General features: G+C 39.2%; 1 protein-coding gene across 2 annotated transcripts in view; it reads left to right on the top strand.

Moving 5' to 3' along the window:
* Positions 1-27,118, top strand: part of CCDC57 (coiled-coil domain containing 57) — a 51,153-nt gene that overhangs the window by 4,320 nt on the left and 19,715 nt on the right. For both annotated transcript variants that reach the window (XM_033139127.1, XM_033139126.1), the window contains exons 2-14: positions 38-446; positions 1,586-1,694; positions 3,379-3,480; positions 4,296-4,453; positions 6,057-6,131; positions 7,246-7,446; positions 13,672-13,830; positions 16,231-16,393; positions 17,450-17,584; positions 22,744-22,912; positions 24,097-24,273; positions 24,826-24,929; positions 26,375-26,603. In XM_033139127.1, coding sequence (XP_032995018.1) covers positions 43-446; positions 1,586-1,694; positions 3,379-3,480; positions 4,296-4,453; positions 6,057-6,131; positions 7,246-7,446; positions 13,672-13,830; positions 16,231-16,393; positions 17,450-17,584; positions 22,744-22,912; positions 24,097-24,273; positions 24,826-24,929; positions 26,375-26,603 — 2,185 coding nt within the window. In that variant the 5' untranslated portion in view covers positions 38-42. The remainder of the gene's footprint in view (positions 1-37; positions 447-1,585; positions 1,695-3,378; positions 3,481-4,295; positions 4,454-6,056; positions 6,132-7,245; positions 7,447-13,671; positions 13,831-16,230; positions 16,394-17,449; positions 17,585-22,743; positions 22,913-24,096; positions 24,274-24,825; positions 24,930-26,374; positions 26,604-27,118) is intronic.

Below are 27,118 nucleotides of genomic sequence, written 5' to 3'. Positions count from 1 at the left end.
GTCTTCCTCTGCCCTAATGAATGGTTTTCTTTTTCAGGTTCAATGATGCCACATACAGAGAAAGAGTTGAATGACCTTCTTATTTGTAAAGAAAAAGAACTGAAAGAGCTCCAAGCTCATCAAATCCATTTTCAGAAAACATCACTGCATGAAACCAGAAAGCAGCTTCAAGAAATGCATAGGAAATTCAACAGTTTAAAGGAAGATTTCACCTATAACCTTAGAGTCTTAGAGGAGAGAGATAGAGAGCTGGAACGCTATGAACGCTTGTTTATACAGTTGAAAATGGTTGAAAATGCTAAAGAGGCAGAGGTTAGTGATCTTAGAATACAAGTGGATAAGCTGCAGCAAACACTTGCCAAGGAAACAAAAAAGCAAGAGTCTCTGCAATACCAATACCATCAAAAGCTTAAAGAACACCAGTTAGAGTTGGAGCGCCTTCACAGGTAAGAGAGATCCAGTGCTGTGTTGGTATGACAGAAATTCAGCCTTCTAGATCCAAGCCTTTATTCTCTCTGTGCCTCATTCTGGTAGTAATCCTGCTTAGAATAATGGAATTGTAGAGTTGGAAGGGACCATGCAGGTCATCTAGTCCACCCTCCAGCAATGCAGGGATTTTTTTGCCCAAGGTGGGGCTAGAACCCACATCTCTGAGATTAAGAGTCTCATGCTCTACCGGCTGAGCTATCCCACAATCCTGCTGATTCTACTTTGTGTCTCTGCCATAAAGAAATTGGAAGATGGTTTTCCTTCCACATTGGGGGGGGGGTGTAGCAGTCAGTAGCATGGACTCCTGATCTTACCCATTGCTTTTTTGTCCCCCTGTTTACCCACTTTTTTTTGTATATAAGAACTTTCCAACTGCTGATAACAATGTATCTTACAGAGTGGACATTGGTTCGTGAATGAATGCTTATGCCACAAAAAATATGAATATTTTTAAGTGCCCTGGGAGTGTTTGTAATCTTCACTTCAACTAAGGTTTATTCTTTTTAGAGGGTATTGTAATCAAAGCCTCTAAACCTAATGTCTGTACTACTCCATTTTCTTGAAGCAGTTGTGCATTGGTTTTGTCTTGTATGCAGCTGCCTCAAACCATTATGTACTGTAGATGTAGCGAATTTTAAGTGCAATGTAGGCCATTGTGATCCTGGGTCTTCCTTGGCTATATTCTTTCTACTTTGCAAGGTATGAGATACCTTATCAGATATGTTGCTGCCTGTTGGATTGTGGCAGGAATCAGTGGTGCATATATGAGACATTTTATTACATAATACTTGCTTATACTATTTAAATAGGTAAATAGCTTAGATCGGTGCTTATGCCAAACTCTTATTCTTTCAGGCAAATTAATGTGTACAAACACATTTGTAATTAGGGGAAGGCCATTTTGATTCAAGAGCATGTGAATAGAAATTAGTATTTGCTCAAGTACACACTACATGTTGTCGTTCTTCCAAAACACAATAACTTATTAAACTTAGTTTTAATTCAGTCCATCACTTCTTATTGAAGGGTGCTTATTTTAAAATTTATTGTTTTTGTTGCCATAGAGAATGTGATGTCACTGGATTTTTATTTTTAGTTCTAAGGACTCTGATATCAATCAGCACCTTCAGGAATATGGGGATATGAAGCAGCAACTCGAGAGAAAACTGCAGGAAGTAGAATGTGAACTTGCTTTGCAAAGACAGGTACAGTATGTTTAATAAATGAGATAAATAGATTTTACTTTTTTGGTGCAGTTCCTACAGACAGATGAGAGTTCATTATACAGTACAGTTACTTAATTTTCCCCAGGCATCTAGTTCCCCCTGCCTAGTCTGACTTTTAAAATTAATGTGCGATTAATGAGCAGTACTGAAATTGTTTTCCCATGCTAGGTATCAGGTGGCATTTATGTTTTTGGTTATCTTCTCGCATTGGCAGCCTCCCCTTGGGAAAATTGGTAAGATTGTGTCTAGTAAAATGAGATGGTGTAAAATTCTTTCCACGGGGTAGAGCCAAAATGTTGCGCTAAATTTGCCAACCTTGAAATTTCAGGAAGGTCAGAACTATAAATCAAGAGCAGCTTTACTCAGCTTTGAAGGCTAAATAAACACTCTGGCCTCCGGCAATCAGTCCCTACTTCTCTAATTTCAGGGTTCTCTTCCTTTCAGATTTGTATGTAACAACCAACAGGGCTATCAGTGATTTAATTGATTATTTATTTAAACTGATTATTTATTTATTTATTAAAGTTTATATATCCTTTATCAGTTGATTTCAGGACAGTTTAAGATTATAAATTACATTCTAGGTATAATCAAAATTTCTCTATGGAAGTTTTTTTGAGATACTGAAGGAAGTGTAAAAAATAATAATAAACAAAAGCTACCTCCCAGAGAAAAGGTGAGCGTTTATTATTTTGTGATTGTTTCTTTTTTATTTTCATAACAGTAATAATAATAAAAGGAAGTATTAAAAAAAACACAACTGTTGGTTGTACCCAGCGCTATTTCAGTAGAACAGCAGACCTCAGCTTGTACCACAGACCTTTTTCCTCCTCTCTTCTCCCCTGTAGCCCCCTGTGCACCCTCAGAATCAGTGGATTGGGGGACCCTCCAGAACAGATTTTGTGGGTGCGCAAGGAGAGGAAGTTCTGTTGTGCGAGTGGAACTCTCCCCATGCAATGTTAGATGCAACTCTTTGTAAATATATGGGGGAATAATAATATAACAGCCAGCCACAAGGATACAAATACAGCAATAGAAGTAATAAAATTTCATGAGGTGGAAAAAATAGGGATTGCATCAAAGCAGCTGTGAAATTAGGTGAGAATAGCCCATCTGACCAAAAGTAATCACAAGATTTAGCAAGGTGACAATTCATATTTTATTTTTAATGTTCTACTGTATTATAGTAATAATCTGGAACTTAAAAAGCTGCAATAAATAAATGAGTTTTCATCTCACAGCCTCATCAATTAAAATTGCTCCTCCATTAATCAACTAAATTTTTAATTGATAATTTACAGATTAAACTGTTGAATGCTTGCAGCCCTAATTTACACAGTTCTCTCTCTGTCTTGCTTATGTTTTAAATGTATGGCAAAAGGAATGTTATGAGTTCCCTTAAGGAGTCCCAGAAAGTTTCCTCTTCTTCATGTTTGTTTGCTGAATACTTACGTTCATAAAAAGTTAAAGATCCTTCTCATCATTGGCTTGTCTTATAGCTCTTTTCAATTTTGTAAATTTAAACTTGCCACTGGGCATGTTGCCCAGACACCCTCATTGCAGATGCCTCCTTTGCCCTCCATTTACTCCTTGATCTACCTCCTCATCCACTATTTCTCACCCCAGAATTACTTCAGTCTTCGTTTCGTCAACTTCATTTCAGGAACTTTTAGTGGAATTTGATTCAGAAATGAAAAAAAGAGAGCACGAGTTTCGACGGAAAGCGGATGAAATGAGCAATTTAGTTCTATCTCATGAGCTTAAGGTAAATGTGCCCTCAGAATCTGAAATGTACACAGCAAAAATAAATCAATCTACATTCTATTACTTCTACTTAAGTGTGTTTTGTGATGTAGAGGCAATCAGTGATCAATGGAACTCATGGCCTGTTTTTCCATGGAACACTCTGAGGTTAAATGCCATAACTGCTGACTGTCAATTCAGACACTGTACAAAACCATAGTTAGCAAAACTGCACGTTATAAGCTCACTTTAAACCATGTTTTTTTTATTAGGATGTACCAGCTTTCATGAGCAGTTAACTATGTCTGTATGTTGGGACTTCAAAGCTCAGTGCAAGGATGTTTGAAAGTCATTTTGCTAACAGCCCTGTACTGCTCTTTGAACTTCTGAAAACTGGAGTTTTAAAGACTAGTGTGAAACTGCTTGCAAATGGGCTTTCAAACAGCCCCACTTTGAGCTTTGGCTGCATGTATCTTTTCCAATTGAGCGAACAAGTGGGCACAGCTGCACTTAGCAGGATTTATTCATTAGCTGATGAAAAAGGGTTAAATCTTTCTGCTTTGGCTGTGCGTGCGCCAGTTCCCAGTCGGGGTACAAGCACACACAGCCAATGCAGAACCAAACCATCCCTCCCCGCCAATAGCTGCCATCAGTGTGACACCAGCCAGTTGGCAGGTGGGTGCTTGTTTTTTAAATGGTTGTGTGGGCTAAATTTGATGCCGTAGTGAGCCAGGATTGGCCTGCAAACTGGAGGTTCCCCAAAGCTGACTAAGCCTCGGTTTGGCTTTGTGTGAGATGCAGACACAGCCCATGTGCCTTTTTGTTCTCCTTTGAAAGGTGAAGCTGTTGACCAAAGAATTGGAGGCTTTGAAAGAGGCTGGGACAGAAGTGGCAGAATCATTGAAAATGGCAGAAGCAAGAAACTTGGAGTTGGAGAAAGAAGTCAAATGCAGGGATTGGGAAATAAAGGATCTCACAGCTGTGAAAGATGCTCAGTAATGTACCATTCCATTATTGAGAAAAAATTCTTTTCAATTCACCATTCCTTTCTGCCTTCCAGTAAAAGGAATGTGTTTATTTTTGTTGTTGCTGCCCTTGAGGTTACATCTGGCACATCAGTGGCTCATGTCATACTTTCTTCAATGCTACAGTATTGCAGTGCTGGTTTCCAATCTCGTCTGCTCCTTTAGTTTCTGCCAAATTAGATATGAACCATGGGTTGTATGCAATGCCATGTAAGCAGCATTCCACTCATACAATGGAACTTCCTCTTCTCTCTCCACACATACCCAAAATCTGGTCCAGAGTAGATTTTGTGGGGGCATGGGGGGCTGCAGGGGAGAGGAATGGAAGAGGAAGTTCTGTTGTGCGAGGGGAAGTCCATTGCAGAACAGTAGCACTGGATACAACCACCTGTGTTTACATAACAGTGGCTTACATAGGCGCCAGTTCTACGGGGACCTGGGTGCCAGGGCACCCACAATCTGTGTCCCTACGAAGCCTCGGAACACGACTTCCAGTAGAAACCGGAATTTGCGTTGGAGGTCTTGTGAGTCCTCTGATGTGTCCTCCAAGACCCCACAAAGCCTTGGAAGCACTCCTGTGCCGCCACAACATGACATAATGTTATGTCACGGACACCATTGGGCACCCTTAACCTGGGGTCCAAGTCAGTGCCCCTGATGGGTTATGTCAAAATACTGCTCCAGAAGGAGATTGGTTTTCATCCTCCAGGTCATTTTCTACTCAAAGACTGTTCTGGTAACATGACTTATTTGTTGAAGAGAAATGCACGATACGTTTCCCTATGTTTCCAATATCTATATCTGTGCAAGGAATGACTCCCCACCTAAAATCGAAATAATAACATGAGCCAGGTGGGAAATGGGCTCCCTTGCATATATGTTCATGTTTTCTGTTTTCCCTAGCTCAGTGGGGAAAGGTTGCGAAAGAATAGCAACATGGGGTAAAAGAACAGACGTATTAGCCCAAATATGACTGAGTACGGGATGTAACAGTATTCAACTGAATATTTATTTTAATTGGAATCATAAAATCATAGAATTGTAGAGTTGGAAGGCCCCTGGAAGTTCATCTAGTTCAACTCCCTGCAGTGCAGGCATCTCAACTAAATGTTCACATCTCTTCAAAAACATTCAGTTCAAGCACAGCTGACATTCCTTCCTATGATTCCCAAACATGAATGTTGATCCTGCAGGCCTGCCATAAGCTAAACTATTTAGTTAGTCACTTATTTATTTTTTTATTTAATAGGTTTCTAACCCACCCTTCATCAGAACAGATCTCAGGGCAGGGCACAATACTATTACAAATCCTCAAAACCCATCAATCACATTAAAAGAACCAGAAACAAAAATCTATTAACCACAAGAGCTGGTTTAAAAAAACACAAACCTTAATTAAAAACCACAAGACTTTAAAAACTACAAATCCTATATTTAACTGCCAAAACTATATTCAGTGGGGCACCTAGCTATGTTAGATCCATCATTTTGTTTTTCTTAACACTTTATCTTCAATGCCAATGAACTAATTTTAAAGCATTATTTTATTGTCCTCCAATATTTGCCAATACAGTATACGGGATTTAGAAAGAAAAATCGATTCAGTACAGCTGAGCTGGAAAAAAGAAAAAGAAACATTTGAGAGAAAGTGAGTTCTTTGGATAGATGACATTGTATTTTTTTGTGTACTTTTCTCATTAAGAGCAGTCATTTTTTTAAAAAAGTAGTGGGCAACAAGCAATTGTTGCAGATAACTTTGGTGTTTGGTGCAACTGAAAGTTGTCCTTTCTGTTTTCAGACAGTGATGTAATCCTACTGCATGAATATATTGAAGTTTTGAGAAAGATGTATTGTTTTGCATGTTAGCATTAAGAATGTAATATGTAAAATGGTCCTTAAGTAGTGAGTGGATTAAGTATTTGTTTTTATCTGTGCTCCCTCTCCATTCATTACCCAGTAACATCTTTTTTTGTTTAGGGCCTAAACATAGGCAAATGGTTACTGTACTCTGAATTTATGGTTCTCCTGTAGTTCACTTTTAAACACATTGATATGATTAGGTGGTTTTTGTGTATGCCCAAAGTGCATTGGAAATATTTAAAGAAACCACTTCTTAAACTTTAGCATTTCCAATGTGTTTTGTGATCAAAATGGCTCCTTGTACCCCCAACATAGTTAGAAACATAGGAAGCTGCTTATACCAAGTCAGACCACTGGTCCATCTAGCTCAGTATTGTCCACACTGACCGGCTGTGGCTGTCCAGTGTTTCAGACAGGGGACATTCTGAGCCCTACTTGCAGATGCTGGGAATGCAAAGCAGATACTGCTATTTTATTCTTAATAGCCTTCAGATAGCAAATATTTGTCATAATGGAGTTGTGGAATGTCCATTTTTCATTGGGACATCTTCAACCGCATACTGTAGTAGGATTATTCATGGGGTAGCCTATCCCTACCTTTGATCATATTAGTACTGTTCAATGTCCCAGAACCTGACAACCTGAAGATCAAAATTATCATGTAGGGAAAAACAAGCTAAACAGAAGGATTTTTACCAAGTCTGTAAAATAACTTCAGAAGCTTCTAAAAATATACATTGTTTAAACCTTTGTACAAGTTTTTATAACCTCGGTAGGAAAACAGCATGATCATTTCTATTTTTAAAAAAGTTTTAATTCACTTTGGTAGATTGATTGTCTCAAAAAGTACAAATCCAAAAGAACAAATTGTCTTTTAAATTTAATTTTGTTCTTTCTAAAAGGCATGCAGCGATAGATCACTTTGCCAGGGAAAAGGATGCATTACTTGCTTCAGTAAAGGAGGCCCATACTGAGCAGATGCGGAAGTGGGAAAATCAAGTCCGAGACCTGCAAATAAATAAGGAAACTTTGGAAATGGAACTGCGTCAGGCAGAATGGAGGCATACAGATGACTTGAGAGAGAAAGAGGCTGTCATTGAAAAGTAAGTTAGACTTTATTTGTACTGTTTAGACATGTAGATGTGTGTTTCACTGCAAACAAGGGAATTACATCATCACATGGATGTAGAGGAGAAGGGGAGCGTTCTTTCCCCCCTGAATCCATGTGAGGATGCAATCCATTTGTAGGTACCCTCTTTTGCAGGTAGGCATGATGTTGCTTTTCCTGTAATTAAATCTGAAGTTAAATGACAAGTTCTCATTTTTATTTTTGGATGAAATGTACCTATTTAGAGCATGGTGTTTCACTTGTTTTGTACATGATACATCCCAGGATGTAGTGCACACAGCTGGTATATTCCTCACACTGCTCCTGATAAGGCATCCTAATGCCATGTTCCAGTGCTGAAAAGTTAACACTTTGTTTAAGGTTCTACTGACACTCCCACTTCTCTCAGAATGACTAAGCAAGTATTAAGAGGGACATTACCCCTTGTCTTTCAAGCAGTTCACTGCAACACCCACCTGTGAATTGTGGCAAGTGGTATGCTGCAGTGCTCACTCAAGAGCAGGTACATAACCTCCCCTTTGAAATGCAGTCACTCTGCTGCCTTTTCAAAATATATAGATAAAGGTAAAGGGAGCCCTGACCATTAGGTCCAGTTGTGGACGACTCTGGGGTTGCGGTACTCATCTCGCTTTATTGGCCGAGGGAGCCAGCGTACAGCTTCCGGGTCATGTGGCCAGCATGACAAAGCCGCTTCTGGTGAACCAGAGCAGCGCACGGAAATGCCGTTTACCTTCCCGCTGGAGCGGTACCTATTTATCTACCGGTACTTGCACTTTGATGTGCTTTCGAACTGCTAGGTTGGCAGGAGCAAGGACCGAGCAATGGGAGCTCACCCCGTCTTGGGAATTCAAACTGCCGACCTTCTGATCGACAAAATATATTAAGTCTAAATATATATATATATATATATATATATATGAAGAAGCAAAATGGCCTAGATTGGTATATTCATAGTTATCCATTAATAATGTTTTTTTGTGACATGTGAAGGAGGCCACTGTTAGGTACAACATCCTGTAACAAACTGGTACAGTATACTAAAACTTCACATACAAACTAAAGAATCAAGGAAGACACTTAAGACGTTGCTTTTTGTGTGCATGCACTACATTCATATTAGTGTTTTAGGATGCCTGCTTCAGCCAGCAGCCAGTTGGGATGGTGCACTATGGAGCAGGCTTTGTGCCTTATTCCTTTTGCAGCCTGTAGTTATTGGTCACTTTCTCGATTAATGCAATACGCCTGCTCTACTAAACCAGTTGTCCAATGTGGCCTTCCCTTCCACTCCTTCTGCTGTGGCTTGATGAAATGGCTGAATAGGAGTATCCCTGGGATTTGGTATACAGCATCAGTGCCAAATTATTTCCTGTTGACACTGAGGCAGAAATTATTAATGGCATAGAACATATCTCATAATAATGGACCATGGCTGAAACAGGGCTCCGAATCCACATCTTTGATATGCCTTGGGATTTCAACTTAATGGCACTCATCAAGAAGTTCTTAGAATAGACTCAGAATGTGGCCTTTCACGGGGAGAGATTAACTGAAAATATTTACTCATTCATCGTGTAGTCAGTTGCAGTGCCTCTCTGGGGCTCTTGGTTAATTTATTAATATTTCAAGCCACAGGTTCTTTGGCTCAGAATACAGTTTCTGAAAGTATTGTATATTTATTATCAGGTGAGCACTATAAGTTTACCAAGCAACAAATTGCTTATATTTAGGATTGTAAGAACATGTAACATTGTAGCAGTTCATTACAGAGTGATAAGGAATTGTGATATCTTCTCTCCAGAGAACAGCATTTCTCGTATACTGTTGAAACAAAGGTCAAATGTAAAATTAGATGTATTAGTATGAATTTTTGCCTTTTGCTGTGAATATGTGTTGGGGTTATACTAGGGTAGTAGACTTGGGGTACTGTCCATATCCCACTAATCATAACAGATTATACAGTTGTTCTTGTTCCCGTTGCTTGGTCCCTGCTCCTGCCAACCTAGCAGTTCGAAAGCACGAAGTGCAAGTAGATAAATAGGTACCGCTCTGGCAGGAAGGTAAACGGCGTTTTCGTGCGCTGTTCTGGTTCGCCAGAAGCGGCTTAGTCATGCTGACCACATGACCCGGAAGCTGTACACCGGCTTCCTCGGCCAGTAAAGCGAGATGAGCACCGCAACCCCTGAGTCGTCCACAACTGGACCTAATGGTCAGGGGTCCCGTTACCTTTATACAGTTGTTCTTGTACGTACATCATTATATACTAGTTTGGTTGATGCTCCACCAGGTATGCAACACTGAGAAGTGCTGCTTGTCCTAAACACACTTGCCAAAATGCCAAGTTCTGCATATACACTCAAGCATACAGGTGCACAGGAGACTCCTTTCATTTCAGGAGAGGTCAATCTGCAAATGATAAAAGATTAGTGTGCAGATTGGGTCCCTCAACTGAATAGGAAATCTGTTATGGATGGAGAAACTCTCTGTACACAGTGTAATTTCCTGTGTAGAACAGACTGCTAGATTAAAACAATTGTGTATTTGTATGAAATTTGTCTTAATTTGTGGCCAATTTGGTAAAATTCAGAAAATCAATAAAAATGATTTGGCAAAAAATAAAAACACTTGTGTCACATTTCAGATCTGCCAACTGTGGTAATTGACAAATTGAAAAATCAAAATCCACTAAATGTACCAGAAGATAGCAAAGATATTATACACATCACAGATTTCTTTTAAAATGGAAAAAGTTCCAGAAGAAACTACATATTAGAGGGTAGCAAATCTAATTTGGGGTGGGTGGTCCAAAGTACTACCGGTACACTTGGATATTTTCTCATGCTTAGGAAAAGTTTCATCTGTTATTAATTAAATTTCTATCTCACCTTTCATTGATTTTTCATGATGTTAGATCAGGTAATAGCATAAAATTATTATAAAACAATGGCCAGTAAAATCAGCTCAAGCAATTATCAATTATCAAGCAACTTATGAAGTACAAAACAATGAAACCTTCTAGTAGGAATCCCACCATTTGCTCCCCTAGGAAAGCCTGTTTGAAGGCCAAGGTTTCCTCTGGAGTGTCACCCCATGAGGTTCTCTGCTCTGGTGCTGGGTATAAATACATATCGAACCTTCTCCGATGCATACACAAAAGTGCTTTGCACTCATGCACAGGAGAAACTGGAGCCTGCTTTTAGTACTTGGCACTGAAAAGCTGCAAGCTTTACACAGGCTCCTTAAATCCCATTGAAGGAAATAGAATTTAACAGCCTAATTGTGTCCAGGAGAGCAGCCAAAAGATATAGTGAAGAGCTGGTAACAAATGAATAATATTTATATAGCAGCTAAATACAGTGGGCCATAGCTGTCAACCTTTCCCTTTTTTGCAGGAAATTCCCTTATTATAGCATTGGGAAACAGCAGGGGGGGTTGACAGCTATGCAGTGGGCACAGTGAAGAACGTGTATGCAAGCAAAATTGTGTGATAGGAAAAGCTTGGTATCGTGTTTTCCCCCTTTAAAAAAGAAAAAAGAAAACCACATTTCACCAATACTCTTGAATTATTTAAGGATATCACCCTGTATGTGAAACCATGAGAAAAGCACTATAATCTCTCCCCCCCCTTCTTCTTTTTTTTTTACTGTGTTGTAACTTGGCATTAGCTGGGAGGTGTTTTAGGGAATGTCAAGTCATTGTGGGTTTTTCACTGAGACATTAGCTTTGTGTGTGCAACTGTGATAATAATGCTAAACAGAAAGCTTAGAACCAATAGGAAAATAGAAATATTATGAACTCTTGCAATAGTGTTAGATAAATTAAATGTGTGTGCATTTACAGTATATATATTAGCACTGCCAAAATCTGACATACATCGATTTAAAAAGCAGTACAGAACTAGAAAAAGTACAGAGGAGGCAAGGCATATAAAAAGGACTAGGAATGTACAGTGGCTTTCACATGAGGGGACACTTTGACAAAATGAGATTAAAATGATATTAAAAGACAATATAACTGATGCAATTAAAGATAACTAGTGCAGTTGGTTAAGAATTCTTTCCTTGAAGTGTGAACCAGTCACTTTATGAAATAATGATTGCACAATTGTATTTCCTGCTCATTAAATTAAGTGCTTTAGGATGCTGTGTAGTCTGAAAGCAGAACTTTTTTTAAAAAAAAAGTAGTATATAGTAGAAGATTGATCCATCAATGGCTAATTGAAGCAACTTTTTGGTGCAGACCCACACAAGCTATTATTTCAAGCAATTTCTTCAATGTAAATGCGGATGGGTAGCCTATTTCATAGCATAAGCACAATACAGAATGCAAACCTCTGCAAATTAAAAATGGTGTATAAATACTAAATAAAACAATCATTGCTGGCCTTTAATTGTTCATTTCATGCTCCATCTGAAACTACTGGTATTGGTCTCTGTTGGAGACATAATTCACTTATGCCTGAGAGATGACTTCAGTTGGGGAACAGGAGATCAGGTGCTCTGGATTATATGTTCTAATAAACCTGGAGTGTATTCCTGTTTATGAATAGTATAGGGATTTAACCTGGATCACACACTAAACTAGTGGCAGACTGTAGAAACTAGGCCTCTTGTGTCTATTCTCTACATAGGCCAATACTTTCTGAAAGCACGGTGCCCAGTGTGGTCTTGCTAATTATAGTTCTGAGAGAAACCAAATCCTGTTCTCTGCAACAGAACATTCTGAATGTTCTGAAGAGACAGCACTCACCAATTAGATGGAAGGTATTAGCTGACTGGTAAGGAAAGTATGTGGTTTGTATAAATGGTTACTTTCAAGTCTGTAAATCAACCTAACATTTGAAAATGCAATTCACTTATTACATTGAATATGTGCAAGAGAGGTAGTGATACCTGCTGTCTCTTACTATTAATCTGTGATGCAATGGAATAAAGTAGCTTTTTAAACCAGACAGTTATGCATCTATCAATACTATTGATAGATGTATAACTGTCTGGTTTTTTTTATAAAAAAATCTAATGAACAGAGTGACAGTGAATTCCACATAGATTATCTTTTTATTATACTGTATAAAGACACATTTTATTTTGTTCGTCTTAAGTTTACTGCTTATTATTTTCATAGGATGGATGAAATATCTGTATTATGAGAATGAATGTTTGTATTCACTGTTTCAATAACACTTGATTTTTTAAAAAAACCTCTTTCACATTTCTATTATCTAAACTTTTTATTAAGAACAACTTAAGAACTTAAGAAGAGCCCTTCCGGATCATTTTATAGGCTTGTTTTCTCCAGCATTCTTTTTCTACACAGGCCAACCAAATGCCTATTGGGAACTCTACAGACTGGAAATGTGGGCAATATTCCTCATAGTGCCTCTGAATCTGTAGTATATAGCCATCATGACAAGTAGCCAGTGATAACTTTATCCTCCACGAATTTGCCTGACTCTAGGCAACCTCGTCCTAATATATTAAAGCTTTTGTTCTTAAAGAATATGAAAAAAATCAGAATTGGATTCTTACTTTGATTGGTTTGGATCTTTTGGCATTGGGAACCCATACACACAGGCTGCTTATTGAATCTCTTGAATGAAACACGTTATATTCTAAGAAGCAATACTTAACCTGAATACATACTGAAGATTGTGTGAGTAGAAGGAAGAACTGTTTTTCCCTATGGTCCCATGGATTTGCTCTCTTCTTCTTTATCTAACATGTCTGATGAAAAACAACTTAACATGATGAAACATCTGAAATTGCAGGTTCATTTAAACCAGAAGAAATCAGGAACCAATTAGGTGGTTACATTTTGTGCATGGGAACCAATTCTTGATTATAAAAGACACTAGAAGAACATATTAAGCCTTTTCCTGAAAAAAACACTTGGACAGCAAGTGCTTCCTCCTCCTGTTTGCATATGTAGTACACTGGAACCCATTAGCTTGATTATCTTAAATTTATATGTATCCACACCAATCCTGCATTATTTATCTTTTCCTATATTACTGTAATGCTATATCAATTTCACTTTACTGAGACACCTGTTATCCTTTGGTGTTTGGAATGTCCCTTAGGCTACTTGAATAAATGAGGCTGAACTATTGTTTGCCAGTCCCCCCCCTTTTGCTTGTTGTTTTGCTTAAAATGGAAAACCACATTAATGCAATCAAACTTGTGTTCTCTATATATTTGCATAGACTTGAACAAGAGCTGGAGGCATTGAAAACAAGCTGGGATTCTCAAGTAGCTCAGATATCCAGGGAGACAGTTTCAAAAGACCTTCAGATTCAAGCACTGGAACAAGAAGAGGTGAAGCTAAGAGCACAACTGTCTAGCATACTGCAAGATATTGAAAGGTGAGTGACTTTGTGCGCTGGTGAAACCATTGCTTTCTCAGGATCTTTCTTCATGATCGATCTTGGTGTACACCCAGCCACAATTTGGCCCACAGACCAGAGATTCCCCATCCCTGCTTTAGAAAAGTTGATCCTTATGGAGAGTGCAACACTCTCCAGAACAGGCTGAACACCAGTCATTTGGACAGATCAGCTGCCTACTAACAGTACCTCTCTTGCTGAGCTTCAGTTTGTTAACCCACGTCCAGTCCATTATGTCAACTAGTCACTAATCTAATGCATCCACAACATCACCTGGTTTTGATGAAAAAGGATACAAGAGTTGCATGCCATCTGTATGTTGATTATAATACACTTGAAATCCCTAAATGACCTCATTTAGCCATTTCATGTAGATGTTAAACAGAATGAGGGATCCTGAAATGTAAATGCCACAGGGCCCAGCAGAACTCCCCCAGCAATGTTTTCAGGAAATGACCATCTAGGTAGGAACAGAATCAGTGCAATGCAATACTGCCCATGTCCAACACAGATGGAAGTTCCAGAATGATCATGGTTGAAGGTATTGGTAACCCCTGAGAGACTGATAGCCCCTGTTAGATCCAGGTGAATTAACCGGGTGTTCATACTCCCCCATCTCTCTCCTGAGAGAGGTCATTCCACAAGCAACCAAGGCAATGTCAGTGCCAAAACCAGGCCTAAATCTCAGTTGAAATAGAGCTAGAGAATCAGTATCAACCAAAGGCAACCACCACTCATTTGAGTACTTGGTCCAGGAAAAAGATGTTTACCACTCACCTATAGCTGTTAAGTCCTCCTAGGTCTGAGAAAGGTCTTTTCAGGAAGGGTTGCACTACCACTTGCTTTAAGGAGATATTGTTTATTTTGGAGCAAAACTTGCTTTTAACACTAGATGGTCCAGCCTCAACTGAGGGAGACCTTGTGGTCTGAAGAAAGATGAAGAACCTGGGGCAGGCATGTGCCAGTAGTGCTCTGGAGGATTTGCACATCAATAAGATGGTTGGTCTTGCTTTTCTGACCCTTTGCTGTCACTTTGCCATGGGAGGAGATCATATAGGTTCATCCTTGTGTTTGCCCTTCACTCACAGAAGGAAAACCCAGGGCAAACCGAACTCCATATGAGGCTGTGCAAATGGTACTGACCTTCTATCTTAAGGTCTACTGACCTGTCAAGGCGGAAGGGAAAAAGAGAGGCAGGTGCACTGTCTGACATAATATTGGTGACTTCTGGCTCTCTGCCCACAGACAACTCAGGGGAGGGGGGCAGTTGACTCATGGCATATCTAGCAGTGCTTTTAGCTCCCTGACATTTTTATGCCTTAGAGAGCCAGTAGGCTTTAAGACAGAAGAAAGCAAGAGCTGAGTATGCAGGTTGACATGAAGGCAAGCATACTCACTGATGTGCTATGGCTGTGGGCAATCAGCTAACCACCCTGATATTAAAATGGGTGGTCACATGAGTATTAAGATCATCCAGTGATTAAGTTATCCAGAAAACCAGTGTGATAAAGAGGTCAGTTTGTAAGTCTAGTACTGGGGAAAATTAGGTTCAAATTCATACTCAGCCATTTACTACTAGTAGTGTTAGTACACCATTGGTATTAGTACAGTATTAGTATTATTTATTCGTTTATTTATTAGATTTACACCAGAGTTTCAAAGAGACTTATACAGTTCAGTAACAGTGACCTGGTTTGCACATCATGCTAAGCCAGCTATGACTTAGTGTAAACATGTAAGCATGTTTGGCTTAGCATGGTGTCTAAACCTGGGATCATGGTTAAACTCTCTCCAGACCAGCCACATCCCTTCCAGGAGATCACATCTTCTCACTAAGCAACAATTTGGCTTAGGGTACTATACATACCAGGCCAGTAGAATAAATATAAAAATATATAAAACATTAGATACTCAGCTGGACCACTACAAGTTAACGCACAATAATCAACCCCCCCAACAATGTAAGTGTAGTCACCAGTAAAAATGAATTAGCCCAAAAAATTCCATAACAGCAGAACTAGAAATGTTAACAACTGAAGACCTGAAAGAAAAAATAAAGGTTTTTGGTGCCAAAAAAATATGTTTATGTAAATGCCAGGCAACCCTCTTTAGGGAGAGCATTCCATAGACAGTGGGGCTATCACAGAGAAGGTTCTGGGGCTCATAGACACCCACTGAACTTCTGTCTAGTGGTGATCTCACACTTTGCTGTATGTGGCTGCTGATGGACTGGGGTTCTTGCCTTATATGCTGCACACCTCAGTTGTAAAGGGTTAAAATTGTTGAATATTTTGTGACATTAAAATATAGATATTAAATTTATTTCCCCCCATTATTATTATTTAAAAAAAATGTTCGCTTCATTTCTCCCTGTCTTAGGTATAAACAGCAGCTCTCATTAGCAGCTGAGAGAGAAGAGATTCTGGAAAGGGCTAAAGTGCAAATAGTGCTGGACTGGCAGCGGCGTTACGAGAATGCTGAAAGGAATCAATATCAGAAATCAGAGGCTCTAATACAGAGCCTGTCAACAGCTAGGGACCAGGTCAGAACTGTGTCACATTTGCTTAGCAGCTTAGCACAGAGCATTAGCAGAGGCATATTTCATGAGGGGAGATTTTATACCTTTGGACTTGTCATTCTTTTGTGCTTCTAGCAAATACTTGAGGGGTTCCACTACACCCAAGGAGTTGGCACTCTCTTTCTGTAACATATTCAGTCTGTGTTGACCCAGATAATGCACAAAACTGGATCAGTTTTTAAAACTTAGATAAATAGCTGATCTCAATATAGTACCCGCTGGCTCTTTGCATGAGGATTGTTTCTGCATGCAGGTGAGAGTGGAGCTAAGTGAAGAGGAAAGAAGGAGCAACATAAGATACAACACAGGATGGAAAAACTAGGCTACAACTTTATTGGATGCATTTTGCAGGTGGCAAGGCAAACTTATGTGGGGCTGCCCTTGGGCCCAGTTCAGAGGCTCCAACTGGTGCAAAGTGCTGCAGCTGGACTGTTGATGTGGACAGTCAGCTGCCAGCACATAACTCCCGTGCTCAAAAGCTTGCACTGGCTGCCCATACCTTGCTGGACCAGGTTCAGAGTTCTAACATTAATTTACAAGGCCCTTAACAACTTGGATCCTGGATAGCCGAAGGACTGCCTGATTCATTATATCCCTGCCTGATCACTAAGACCCACACCTGACATCATATATGATTGGCAAGTGCTTGGCATGTGAATGTGACTTGCGGGACAAATGGGATGGGCCTAATTAGGCCTGTGGACCAGAGATTCCTCATCCCCTCTATAAGGAATACTTCTTGATGGATAGCCCATTGCCACATTTTATCTTGGATAAATGGAAGTGAATTGTTTACTGATTAAACAATGGCATGTTCTTTCATTTTTCGAAAGCTCTTCCACAATACTTTCCCTTCACGATGTAGATGGTCACTCTGGATTGAGTTTAATTCAAAGGGTAAGGGAGATTAGACATAGTATGTTGTCTGATGGCGATAAAATAATATTGAAGGTACCAGAAGCTAGGGGAGTGTTGTTTTCTAAGAACATCTTCTTAAGTTGGCATCATTTTGTTTTGCAGGTTACTGCTGAACTACAGGAGAAGGAACAAAAATTGCATGAAATGGAAATGGTCCTATCTTCTGTAACACTTGAGAGGGACCAAGCTGTACAGGAACTTCGAAAACATGGTCATATGCCAAAAGGAGTGAAACAGGTTAAAATTACTTAATTCCTGTTCCTTAAACTGAACTAATCCTAAAACAACTCACTTTATGGTCAGGGCTACCCTGTTTCTCCTAAAATAAGACATAGCCATAAAATAAGCCATAGCAGGATTTCTATGCATTTGCGAAATATAAGCCGTTCCCCAAAAATAAGCCATACCCCGAAAATAAGCCATAGTGACGTGGTACCTCCCATTAAAACAGCCTGGAGAGGCATGGCTATGCAGCGTACTGATGCGACGCGGTTAAAATAAGACATCCCCTGAAAATAAGCCATACTGTGTTTTGTTGAGTGAAAAAAAATATAAGACGGTGTCTTATTTTAGGAGAAACACGGTAGTTCTGTGAGAGAAGCCATTTTTTTAATTTGGGCTGTTTTGTGATCAAGGACACACAGTTTTTGTAGGACACTCTATGAGAACAACCTCAACAGTGACAAAATACAATGAAATCATTTCCACATGGGGTTGGCATGCAGCTTTCATGGTACATGCAGTGGTGGCTGGTGCCAGTTAGGACTCATAGAGCAGAAGGCAGGGAGAGCAACAATAGCCAGTGACAGGAAGAGCCAGCTATTTCTAGTTTTCTCTTCATCCTCCTCTCTGCTGAGTTCTACAAGGGCAAAACTTGGATTAAGGAGGAAAAAGCTAATAGCCAGTGCTACGCCCTGGACAGTTGTAAGTAGGGAATCAAGCAGGTAGGGGTTGGTGGTTAGCGGATATATTGGTGAGTTAGTGCTTAATTTGTCCTAATGGAGCACTGGCCATATGTTATATATGCACATATTTGTGTTTCACTGCATCAGCAGACATTGGAAAGTCATGACTAGACATGGCTTTCCAGTGTACATGTACAATGTGTACATGCAATAAAGCACACTCCACAGCTGATAACTTAAAGAATGATTGTGCACTGTTTCCTGTGCAGGAGTACTTCCAGTGTGGGAATTGTGCAGCACTGGATGCAGCCTTGAGAGAATTTTTATAAGACAGTGCAAAGTGGACAGGAAGTCCTGGTGCCCTTATGGTCTAAGCAAAGCATTAAAAGGGGGAGGTTTTGTAGCCTCTTGTTCTGAATAGGGATGAATTAAAAATGGATTTTTTCCTAGTAAATTTATTATTTTGCATGGTTAGAGAAGCAATTGCAGTTTAAAGTTAATTTAAGCAATTGTTCAGCAATTTCTGAAAATGTGATTGCAAAGCTAGATTATTGGTAGCCTCTGCTAATTTTTGGCATCTCCTACTTTTAATTTGCGTGTATTTGGTGTTCTGGTTGCTTTTGAAAGGCTTTGCATTTCCTGACATAAGCTGAAGGAGAGTAGCTTTTTTATTATTTGCAGAGTCATTCTTGCTACCCTCTGCCCTTGAAGATTGTAGTGTGTGAGTGCCGTTTATGTACAACCAAAATAGAAAGTGGCCTGAAATCTCTCTGCAGAGCTTCCTCCTTAAATAATGTAGTGGATAGTGCTACAGTCAGTTATCAGGGGATGGTTTCTATTTTGGAGTGGTATGTAGGAAACATGTTGAGGAGTCTACACTTGAGCAGATCCAAAAGATTATGAACTTTATTTTTCAATCAAGTTTTATTGAAAGTTTTCAACATAAAATACAATAAAAGCCAAACTAATCTATAGAAAAGAGATAAAAAAGAGTAAAGAGAGAGAATAGAGAAGAAGAAGGGAAAGGGAGAGAAAAAATGGATACAACATCCTCTATCACAATTATATGTCCACACACAGAAGAGTGAACCCTCCCATCTCTCTCCTGGGAGCTTCCCCCTCTTTCCCCAGCCTCCCACCATGGGAGATCCTCTCTGCTCTGCCCCTCACAAAGGGCCCTTTATCTTCCATTCATCACCTTCCTGGGTGTATCTTTCTTAATCCAAAATGAACTATAAACTTTTTTGAGGAATTGCCTAGAAAATAAAGTACACTGCTGTATGAAACAATACACAATGGCCACATTCACATGTTATACTAACTCGGTCTATATGAAGTTTTTTTTAAAACTTCATTGTGGATGAGCATTTGAGTGGGGGTTGAAGCCACAGAATAGCTGGATTAGGGTTACATCTGAACCAGCACTGATTGTTTCTCTCCAAACAAACTCTGATTTGAAGAGGAAAGAGCATTCCCCCCTTGGTGTTAATGACTGAATTAGCATTATTTTTTATCTGGCAAGTGTCTGGATATGATAATACATATATTTTAGAAGGGAGTTGGGCTAGAGGGATTATCTCATTGTACAGAATGAGCAGATGAAATATAAAAATATAATATGAAAACATTCTTGGGAAAATGACTTCTGGCCAAATAAGAAAGCAATGTGATGTTAACATTTACCAGTATTTATTTTTGGGAGAGGAAGGGGAACAATTCCATGAACGCTTACTATGTTGGTAGGAAGACAAGTGTAAGCAGTCATTAATTGCCCTAGCAGTATGACTAAGTAGACTGTGGAATGTTATACTAACTACAACAAAAGAAGACCAGAAAATAATGTGAATAAATTTGCTGGTTGAACTTAGAATGTAGCCTAAATTCCCCCATGCACAGTGTCTCTGGCTACAAAATTTGCAAGCCTGAGTTCCATGTTTTTTTAAAAAAACATATAGAAATTCATAGGTAGTTTTATGCCTACAGTTTTCTAAGTGCTGTGCAAAGATTAAAAAACAAACATTTCCTGCCCACAGACTTACAGTGTAATAGACACAGATTCATAGAATTGTAGAGTTGGAAGGGACCTTGAGAATCATCTAGTCCAACCCCTGATACAAAAGGATAAAGGAAAGGGAAAGGAAAACAAGCAACTGTTGTAGGTCAAAACTGGTAGAAGAACAAATGCCTTTCCATGAGTTATACAGATTCCTCATTGTCATGTGCAGAGGTCTAATAAATGCCTAAAAGCTATACTGATGTTTTCTTCTGGTGGTTTGACAGTAGCATATTTGACTCTGACATGATTCTGTAATAAAGGGCTAGCCATTTGTATCTATATTAAAGAACTCTTTAATTCACTTTGGTTCAGCAGGACACCTTGAGAACACCCATCTAAAGGCCCTTATCAGGAAGTGAATACAGGCACATATTTACTGAATAAAAATTATGGTCCCCTGAATTTATACAGTCATCAAAATATATGTACATTTCATCTATGAAATATGAGCAGTGATTTAGCATTATCGTGATATGCCCCTGTGTGAATTGTACTCACGTATGATTGGATCCTGATAACAAAATGTACTCTTTCTCTTATCCATCTGATCCTAAGGGGCAGGATGGAAGTTCTATACAAGTGTATGAGATTGGAACTGGTTGGATGTGACTGAACAAGCTGAAGCTTAATCCAGAAAGGTGGATGTACAAGTGGTTGGGTCTCCCTTTTGATCCTAATTCAAGCTGTTAGTATTAGCCATTAAAGCCCTAAACATTCTGAGACTAGACTATCTGACAAATTGCCTCCAGCCACATGAGCCCATTTATGCACTAAAATCACCATTATTCTGAAGCTTTGCTCAATGTTTCCCTGCCAACTGAAGTATGGTGGCTGAGCACTGAAGACAGGGCCTTTCCAGTCACAACAACCAAAACTGTGCCATGCCCTCCTGAAGGAGGTCTGCTTGGGCCCCTCATTTCTTGCCTTTCAGTAAGTAGCAAATACTTATTTCTTGCAGCAGCTGTTTGACTTCAAGTTGCTGTCAGCTTTGCTGTTCATCTTGGAGGTTTGCTCATTTCCCGGTTCTTGCTCATGCTAAGTACAGCAGTGCCGGTGAGCTAGATAGTATGTGACCAAGGCCTGTTTAAATCCTCAGTGCTGTGCTCTGTTGTTACCATGATTGCCATCTGTAATATCAATCTCTACAGCAGTTTTAAATGTGTCTTGGCATATGAATGACTGAGAAATGTCATACTATTTCCAGGTAGATAGGCTCTGATCGTTCAATGATCATATGGTTTTCACTGATAATGACCTTTTTCGCACACAGTAGCTAAGTGGTATTGTGAAAGACTATTTTGAATGTTGATGATACAGATGTATTTGCTGCACCCTAGTGGTTGGTACCTGTTCAAAATACAAATATCCATCCTGTAAATCTGGAGAGTGTTCGAAAAGGTAGTCAAATTGAATGATTTCATAATACAGGAACTTCTTCCCCATACAGATCCAGCTGTCTTCCACACAATTTTGTTCAGGCATTACCTTAAAACCGTTTTTTTCTTTGCAGGCACAGTAAGGGTGGCTCTGTTTGATATAATTATATCAGTGATGCTTTAATAATTGTATTTCAGATTATATTTTCTATTTTGTTTTTAATGTTGCTCAGCAAGAGCAACATTGTGGTGTTGTGTTGTGGTGACATCTGGTAGTCATATTGCACATACTCAGCATGTTAAATGGTGCTCAAAGGGCATTGTTAGGGTTGGGAACAAAACACACTTTGGGGCCTGCTCTCTGACATGTTTATCCGGCTATCATCAACATTCAAAACAGTGTCCTACAACATCTCTTTGGTATTGTGTGTGAAAAAGGTCATTGTTGGTGAAATATGTATGAGCTCCTCAAGATGAGAACCTGTCTACACAACATAAATTGGTTGGAGTTGTGGTCAGCTCACCTTGCTATCAAATACTTTGCACAAGAGATAGACCTCAAGAATGTTATCTTGCTCAATACCAGCACAAAAGTGTATTTGAACCACCAGGGCAGGTCACAGGTTTCTACATAGGGAGGCAGAGGACCTTTTCTATTGAGCAGGTCATTCTCAAATCATTCATTCATAGCATAGCATACCAAAGGGGATGACAGTCAGACAGAAGATTATCTAAGCACACGCCTTGTGCCAACTCCATTCCATCAGCAGCTCTTGGGATCCAAACTAATATATTGCCCTGAACCTGTGGGGCTGCTGTCATGTAACATATTCAAGTTAAGTCATTCATATCATTAATAGCTCTCTGAAAGTCTTAGAACAGTACATTTCATCATACATACTTGGCAGCATTGGTCAATTTTCTACTGTGCACATGGCAGACCATTATAATTATTTTTCTTTAAGACACTATGCTTTGTTGGTGCATTTTACATGCTTGCTTGAGTCCTTTCAGGGTGTAATTCTTGTTTGTTTCTTTAATTCTTTGGTTATCATGCAGGATACTGTGGGAACCACTGAATTAAGTTTTCCATCTGCTGATATCAAGAGGTTACAAGAGCAAAACAGTACCTTGCGATCCGTTATTGCAGAAATGAGGAGAGAAATGGAGACCCTTAATATTCAGACACTTTCATATGACCAAAGCAAACTGCAAGCACAAGATACTGGTAAGGCTGATACTACAGTACTGTAGTTTCTTTTACTGCTGGTAATGTGGATTGGGTTAAATATTAACTGCAGTGTGTATATGCCCCTTTCTGCACTTTTCTTTTAAAAGGCTCTTCCCTTCTCCTAGCACTCATCATTTTCTTAACATAAATGTTTATATTCTTATTTCAGTTGTCTCATAGGTTTCCACTAATGAAACATACAATGCATTCTCAAAGATCTTCAATCCATAGCAAAAAGTTACCATGATCATATTATAGATAAAATCAAAGCTACATTTGAACAAATGGGGACCATTGCAGTTATATTTTGAGGGCAAGATCAGCATAGCCAAAACTAATGTTCTACTGAGACAGTATAGTTACAGCAAAACATTCCTATGAGAATAAATCCTATACAGTAGTTATAAAAAGTGGGGAAAGTAAAATCATTTGGTAAAATGGCTTTCAGTTCTTGCACAAACAGTATTACACATTTGCAACTGTGAAAATGAAAGAGACAGCAAGATTGATCTTCCTTTGCTGTAATCCCACATCAGACACTTCCAGTTTTATTTAAAGGCCACCTAAATATTAAAAACAATATCAAACTTCAATTACACTAGCTTAATCATGACCACCAAAAGCCAGGCCACATAGCTTCAAGACTTTTAATGGATGGGAAGCCGTATACATGTACCAAGCTGGTGAACTGGTAGAATAATTAAGAGGAATAACCTGCTGATACAGTGCAGGCTTTCTTTGGAGTATGTCCTGTCCTTCCCCTTGGAATGATGTAGCTGCTATATACTAGCCAGGGCTGGCCCTACCATTAGGCATTCTTTGGAGGAAGTAATTCTTATTTGCACACACAATGAAGAAGAAGAAGAAGAAGAGTTTGGATTTGATATCCTGCTTTATCACTACCCGAAGGAGTCTCAAAGCGGCTAACATTCTCCTTTCTCTTCCTCCCCCACAACAAACACTCTGTGAGGTGAGTGGGGCTGAGAGACTTCAAAGAAGTGTGACTAGCCCAAGGTCACCCAGCAGCTGCATGTGGAGGAGCGGAGACGCGAACCCGGTTCACCAGATTACGAGTCTACTGCTCTTAACCACTACACCACACTGGCTCTCAATGAGCCTTTGAATACTATATTCACACTTGCAAAATACCTGGATGATGTAGGTGTCTTTATTTTTTGCAGACTATGTTCAATCCTTGGAAGAGGAGATCAGAGTATTGAAGAAAAAATGTGAAGACATGGACAAACAACATGAAGATGCGCCTGAAGTTCATGGAAAGTTATCTGTATCTTCTCTGAAATCATCCAGTTGTGATAAAAATACTCAGACTTCCTACCACATTACCATTGGACGAGACAGTAAGAGAAACATGTTAACAGATCTGCTTAAAATATGATAAATTTCCTAAAAGAGAGTTTTACTTCTGTCGAAGAAAAATCATGAAAACAGTGTTTGGGTCATCATTTTATATACAGGTACATGTGGATCACAATATTCGTGCTTTTTTTTTTCTTCATGGAAGAACTTTCCATGTGAGAAAGCCACCTTTTGTAGCAATTTCCTTCTAAAAATAGTATGCTGATTTATTTTATACAGTGGAATTTATACACAGGTCCTGAAATAGCAGGGATATGTGTGTCAAATTATTGATATTTTCTAAACCCAGTTTTCCTTCCTTATTTCCCTGTAAATAAACCATATGATTATTCTGATAGGTAAATTTCCTTGATATTTAACAGAATAATCAAACAGCTTTTCACAATAATGGACATGTTTTTCTTGACCCTAATACTGTATATATATGGCGCGCACGCGCGCACACACACACACACAAGTCCTGTTTATGGTAATATTTAGCATTCTGCACCAACTCAGCTTGCTGCCTGCTTTATCTGCTCTTTGTTTTTCAGGTACATTGCATCCAGATGAAATTGCTACCAAGACTGCTTTGGAAAAGCAAAACATAAAGAAAAATCCTCAGGTGGATTCAGTGAGAACACAAGAAACACAAGTGGTAGGAAAATGCTGGTTCTTTGTGCTCTTATGATTATAAAATAATGTTTTCAAGGGAACAAAGTTATAATAGCCAATGAATGGTTGAGAATATGGGCTTCTTTTATTCATAATAAAGCTAGTACTTAGTTTTTTATATATTTTCTGTAAGAAGCATCATATTCTCTGGTCACATATTTTAATCTAAAAGTTAGAATCTGTACTTATCCATCAACTTCCACTAGGAGGCATTGTAACTCTACATATCACAGCTATTCCAGTCTACTAGGATACATGAACAACTATCATAAGAGGGCTGGTCTAATTTAATGGCAGCAAATAATAATAATAATAATAATAAAAATAATGGCAGCAAAGAAGAGTAACATGTATTATTCCATCATACTGTAGGGGATGAATCATTTGGCTAAAATTGCAGCTATTCAGTCTGAAAGGGATAAGATTTATCTTACTTTACTATGTTCCCAAGTATTTTTTCCACATCAGACACCTTCAGTTTTACATAATGTCAACCACAGTATCAAACTTGAATTATACCAGCCTAGCCATGGCCACCAAAAGTCGGGTCAGAAGGGACTCACTTAGCTTCGAGATTTTCCATGGAAGAGGAAGTCACCAATAGTGCTTCTCTGCACATCCTTCATGAACCAAGTTGGTGAACAGGTGGAATAATTAAGAGGGATCCCCTGCTCTCAGGGGAGATAAGAGATCACAATGAGGTATAGATTTACAAGCCTCAAGCTGTTTAGAATGTTTAGCCTAGAGACAGCGTGTTGCATTTTGTGTCCAGAAGGTTCAGGAACCAGCATTGGAGATGAAATGCTGATACAGTGCAGGTTTGCTCAGGAGTGTGTCTTTACTGGGATGATGTTTCTGCTGTATATTAGTCAGGGTTGGCTCTACCATTAGGCAGAGTAAGGAGGCTGCCTCTGGTGGCAGATGCTGGGTGGGGTGGGAAGCAGCAGCAAAGTGTTGGGGGGCAGAGCTGTGTATATCACATAGCTTACCTGTTGTTTGCCCTCTAAGCTAGCCTTAGTAATATTCAACTTCCTGTCTAGTCACTCTCTATACATGGAATAGGAAGAGGTGCCATTTTGTCCTTCACTTCAGGCAGCAAAATATCTTCGTCCAACTCTGACCATGGCAGATTAAGGGGCGATCAGTGCTGCATGGGGTCTCCCCATTTCAGAGGGCTATAGAGTAGAAGTAGCCTCCAAAGTGGTGGCTTCATTTGTCAATACACTCTTCAGCACTTCTCATGGCACACAGTTTGGGATTAGTAGAGGAATTTCATTTTTGTTTTTGTGCATACAACACACCATTCAAGACTGCAATCTTTTTTATGGTAGATGTCATCTGGGGATAGATTTTATTCATTATAATGGAATATATATCCTGCCAAAAATTCACTTCATTTATTTTGATCCTTGTCATTTATTCTTCTAGAATTCAGTGACCAGGAAGCTTCAGGAGGACTCTCTACATCTCAGGCAACAGTTATTTGGCATGGAGGCTGGTGATGGACCCCATCAGCATATTGGAAATCATGCACAAGTGAGGCAAGGTAGATTGAAGGAAGCTGTGAGAAAGATCTGCAGTTTGAGCAAAGAGAAGCATCAGCTACTAGAGATGGTAAACAGACTAAGAGCAGAACTTGGAGCAGCTTCAAAGGAAGGTAATCTCATTAAGGTAGAAGGATCTTGGTTCTTTTATGAGAAATTTAGCTTCATGAGATTGAGAACACTAGGAAACTAAAGTGTTGTCTGTAGGCTCTTTGCTGAGATTGAGAAATCCCAGTTATCACTTGAGAATGAAGTGCTAGTAATTAAGAGCACAGTTGCGCCAAGTATTTAATATGGTGGAATAAAGCATGAACAGAGTATTTGTTTCTTACTCTTGGCTTTGGAAACCTTCAGTACTGGCACTGAAAGGTTAAGGTGGCAACTGCATGTTGCATAACAGCAAAAAACTATGTTATGTACTTATCATGTATTTTTGAAGATTCTTGAAATAAGCAGTTGTATTTTTGATTTTTTTCCCTGGAAATAAACAATGCAGAATGAGATTATTGTTTAACAAAATTGAGGCCTAAATAGATGCCTTGTATGAGAATTTCATTTCAAAGTTTGTGTTCCGTGGCCCAGCTTCTTTGAATGAAGTGAAGAGGTGAAGGTCATTGCTTGGAAAATA

This window comes from Lacerta agilis, chromosome 2, assembly GCF_009819535.1.
Source record: "Lacerta agilis isolate rLacAgi1 chromosome 2, rLacAgi1.pri, whole genome shotgun sequence".
In the NCBI taxonomy this organism is placed as follows: Eukaryota; Metazoa; Chordata; class Lepidosauria; order Squamata; family Lacertidae; genus Lacerta; species Lacerta agilis.
The sequence above is the reverse complement of the archived record's forward strand: the minus strand, read 5'-3'. Positions and strand labels throughout refer to the sequence as shown.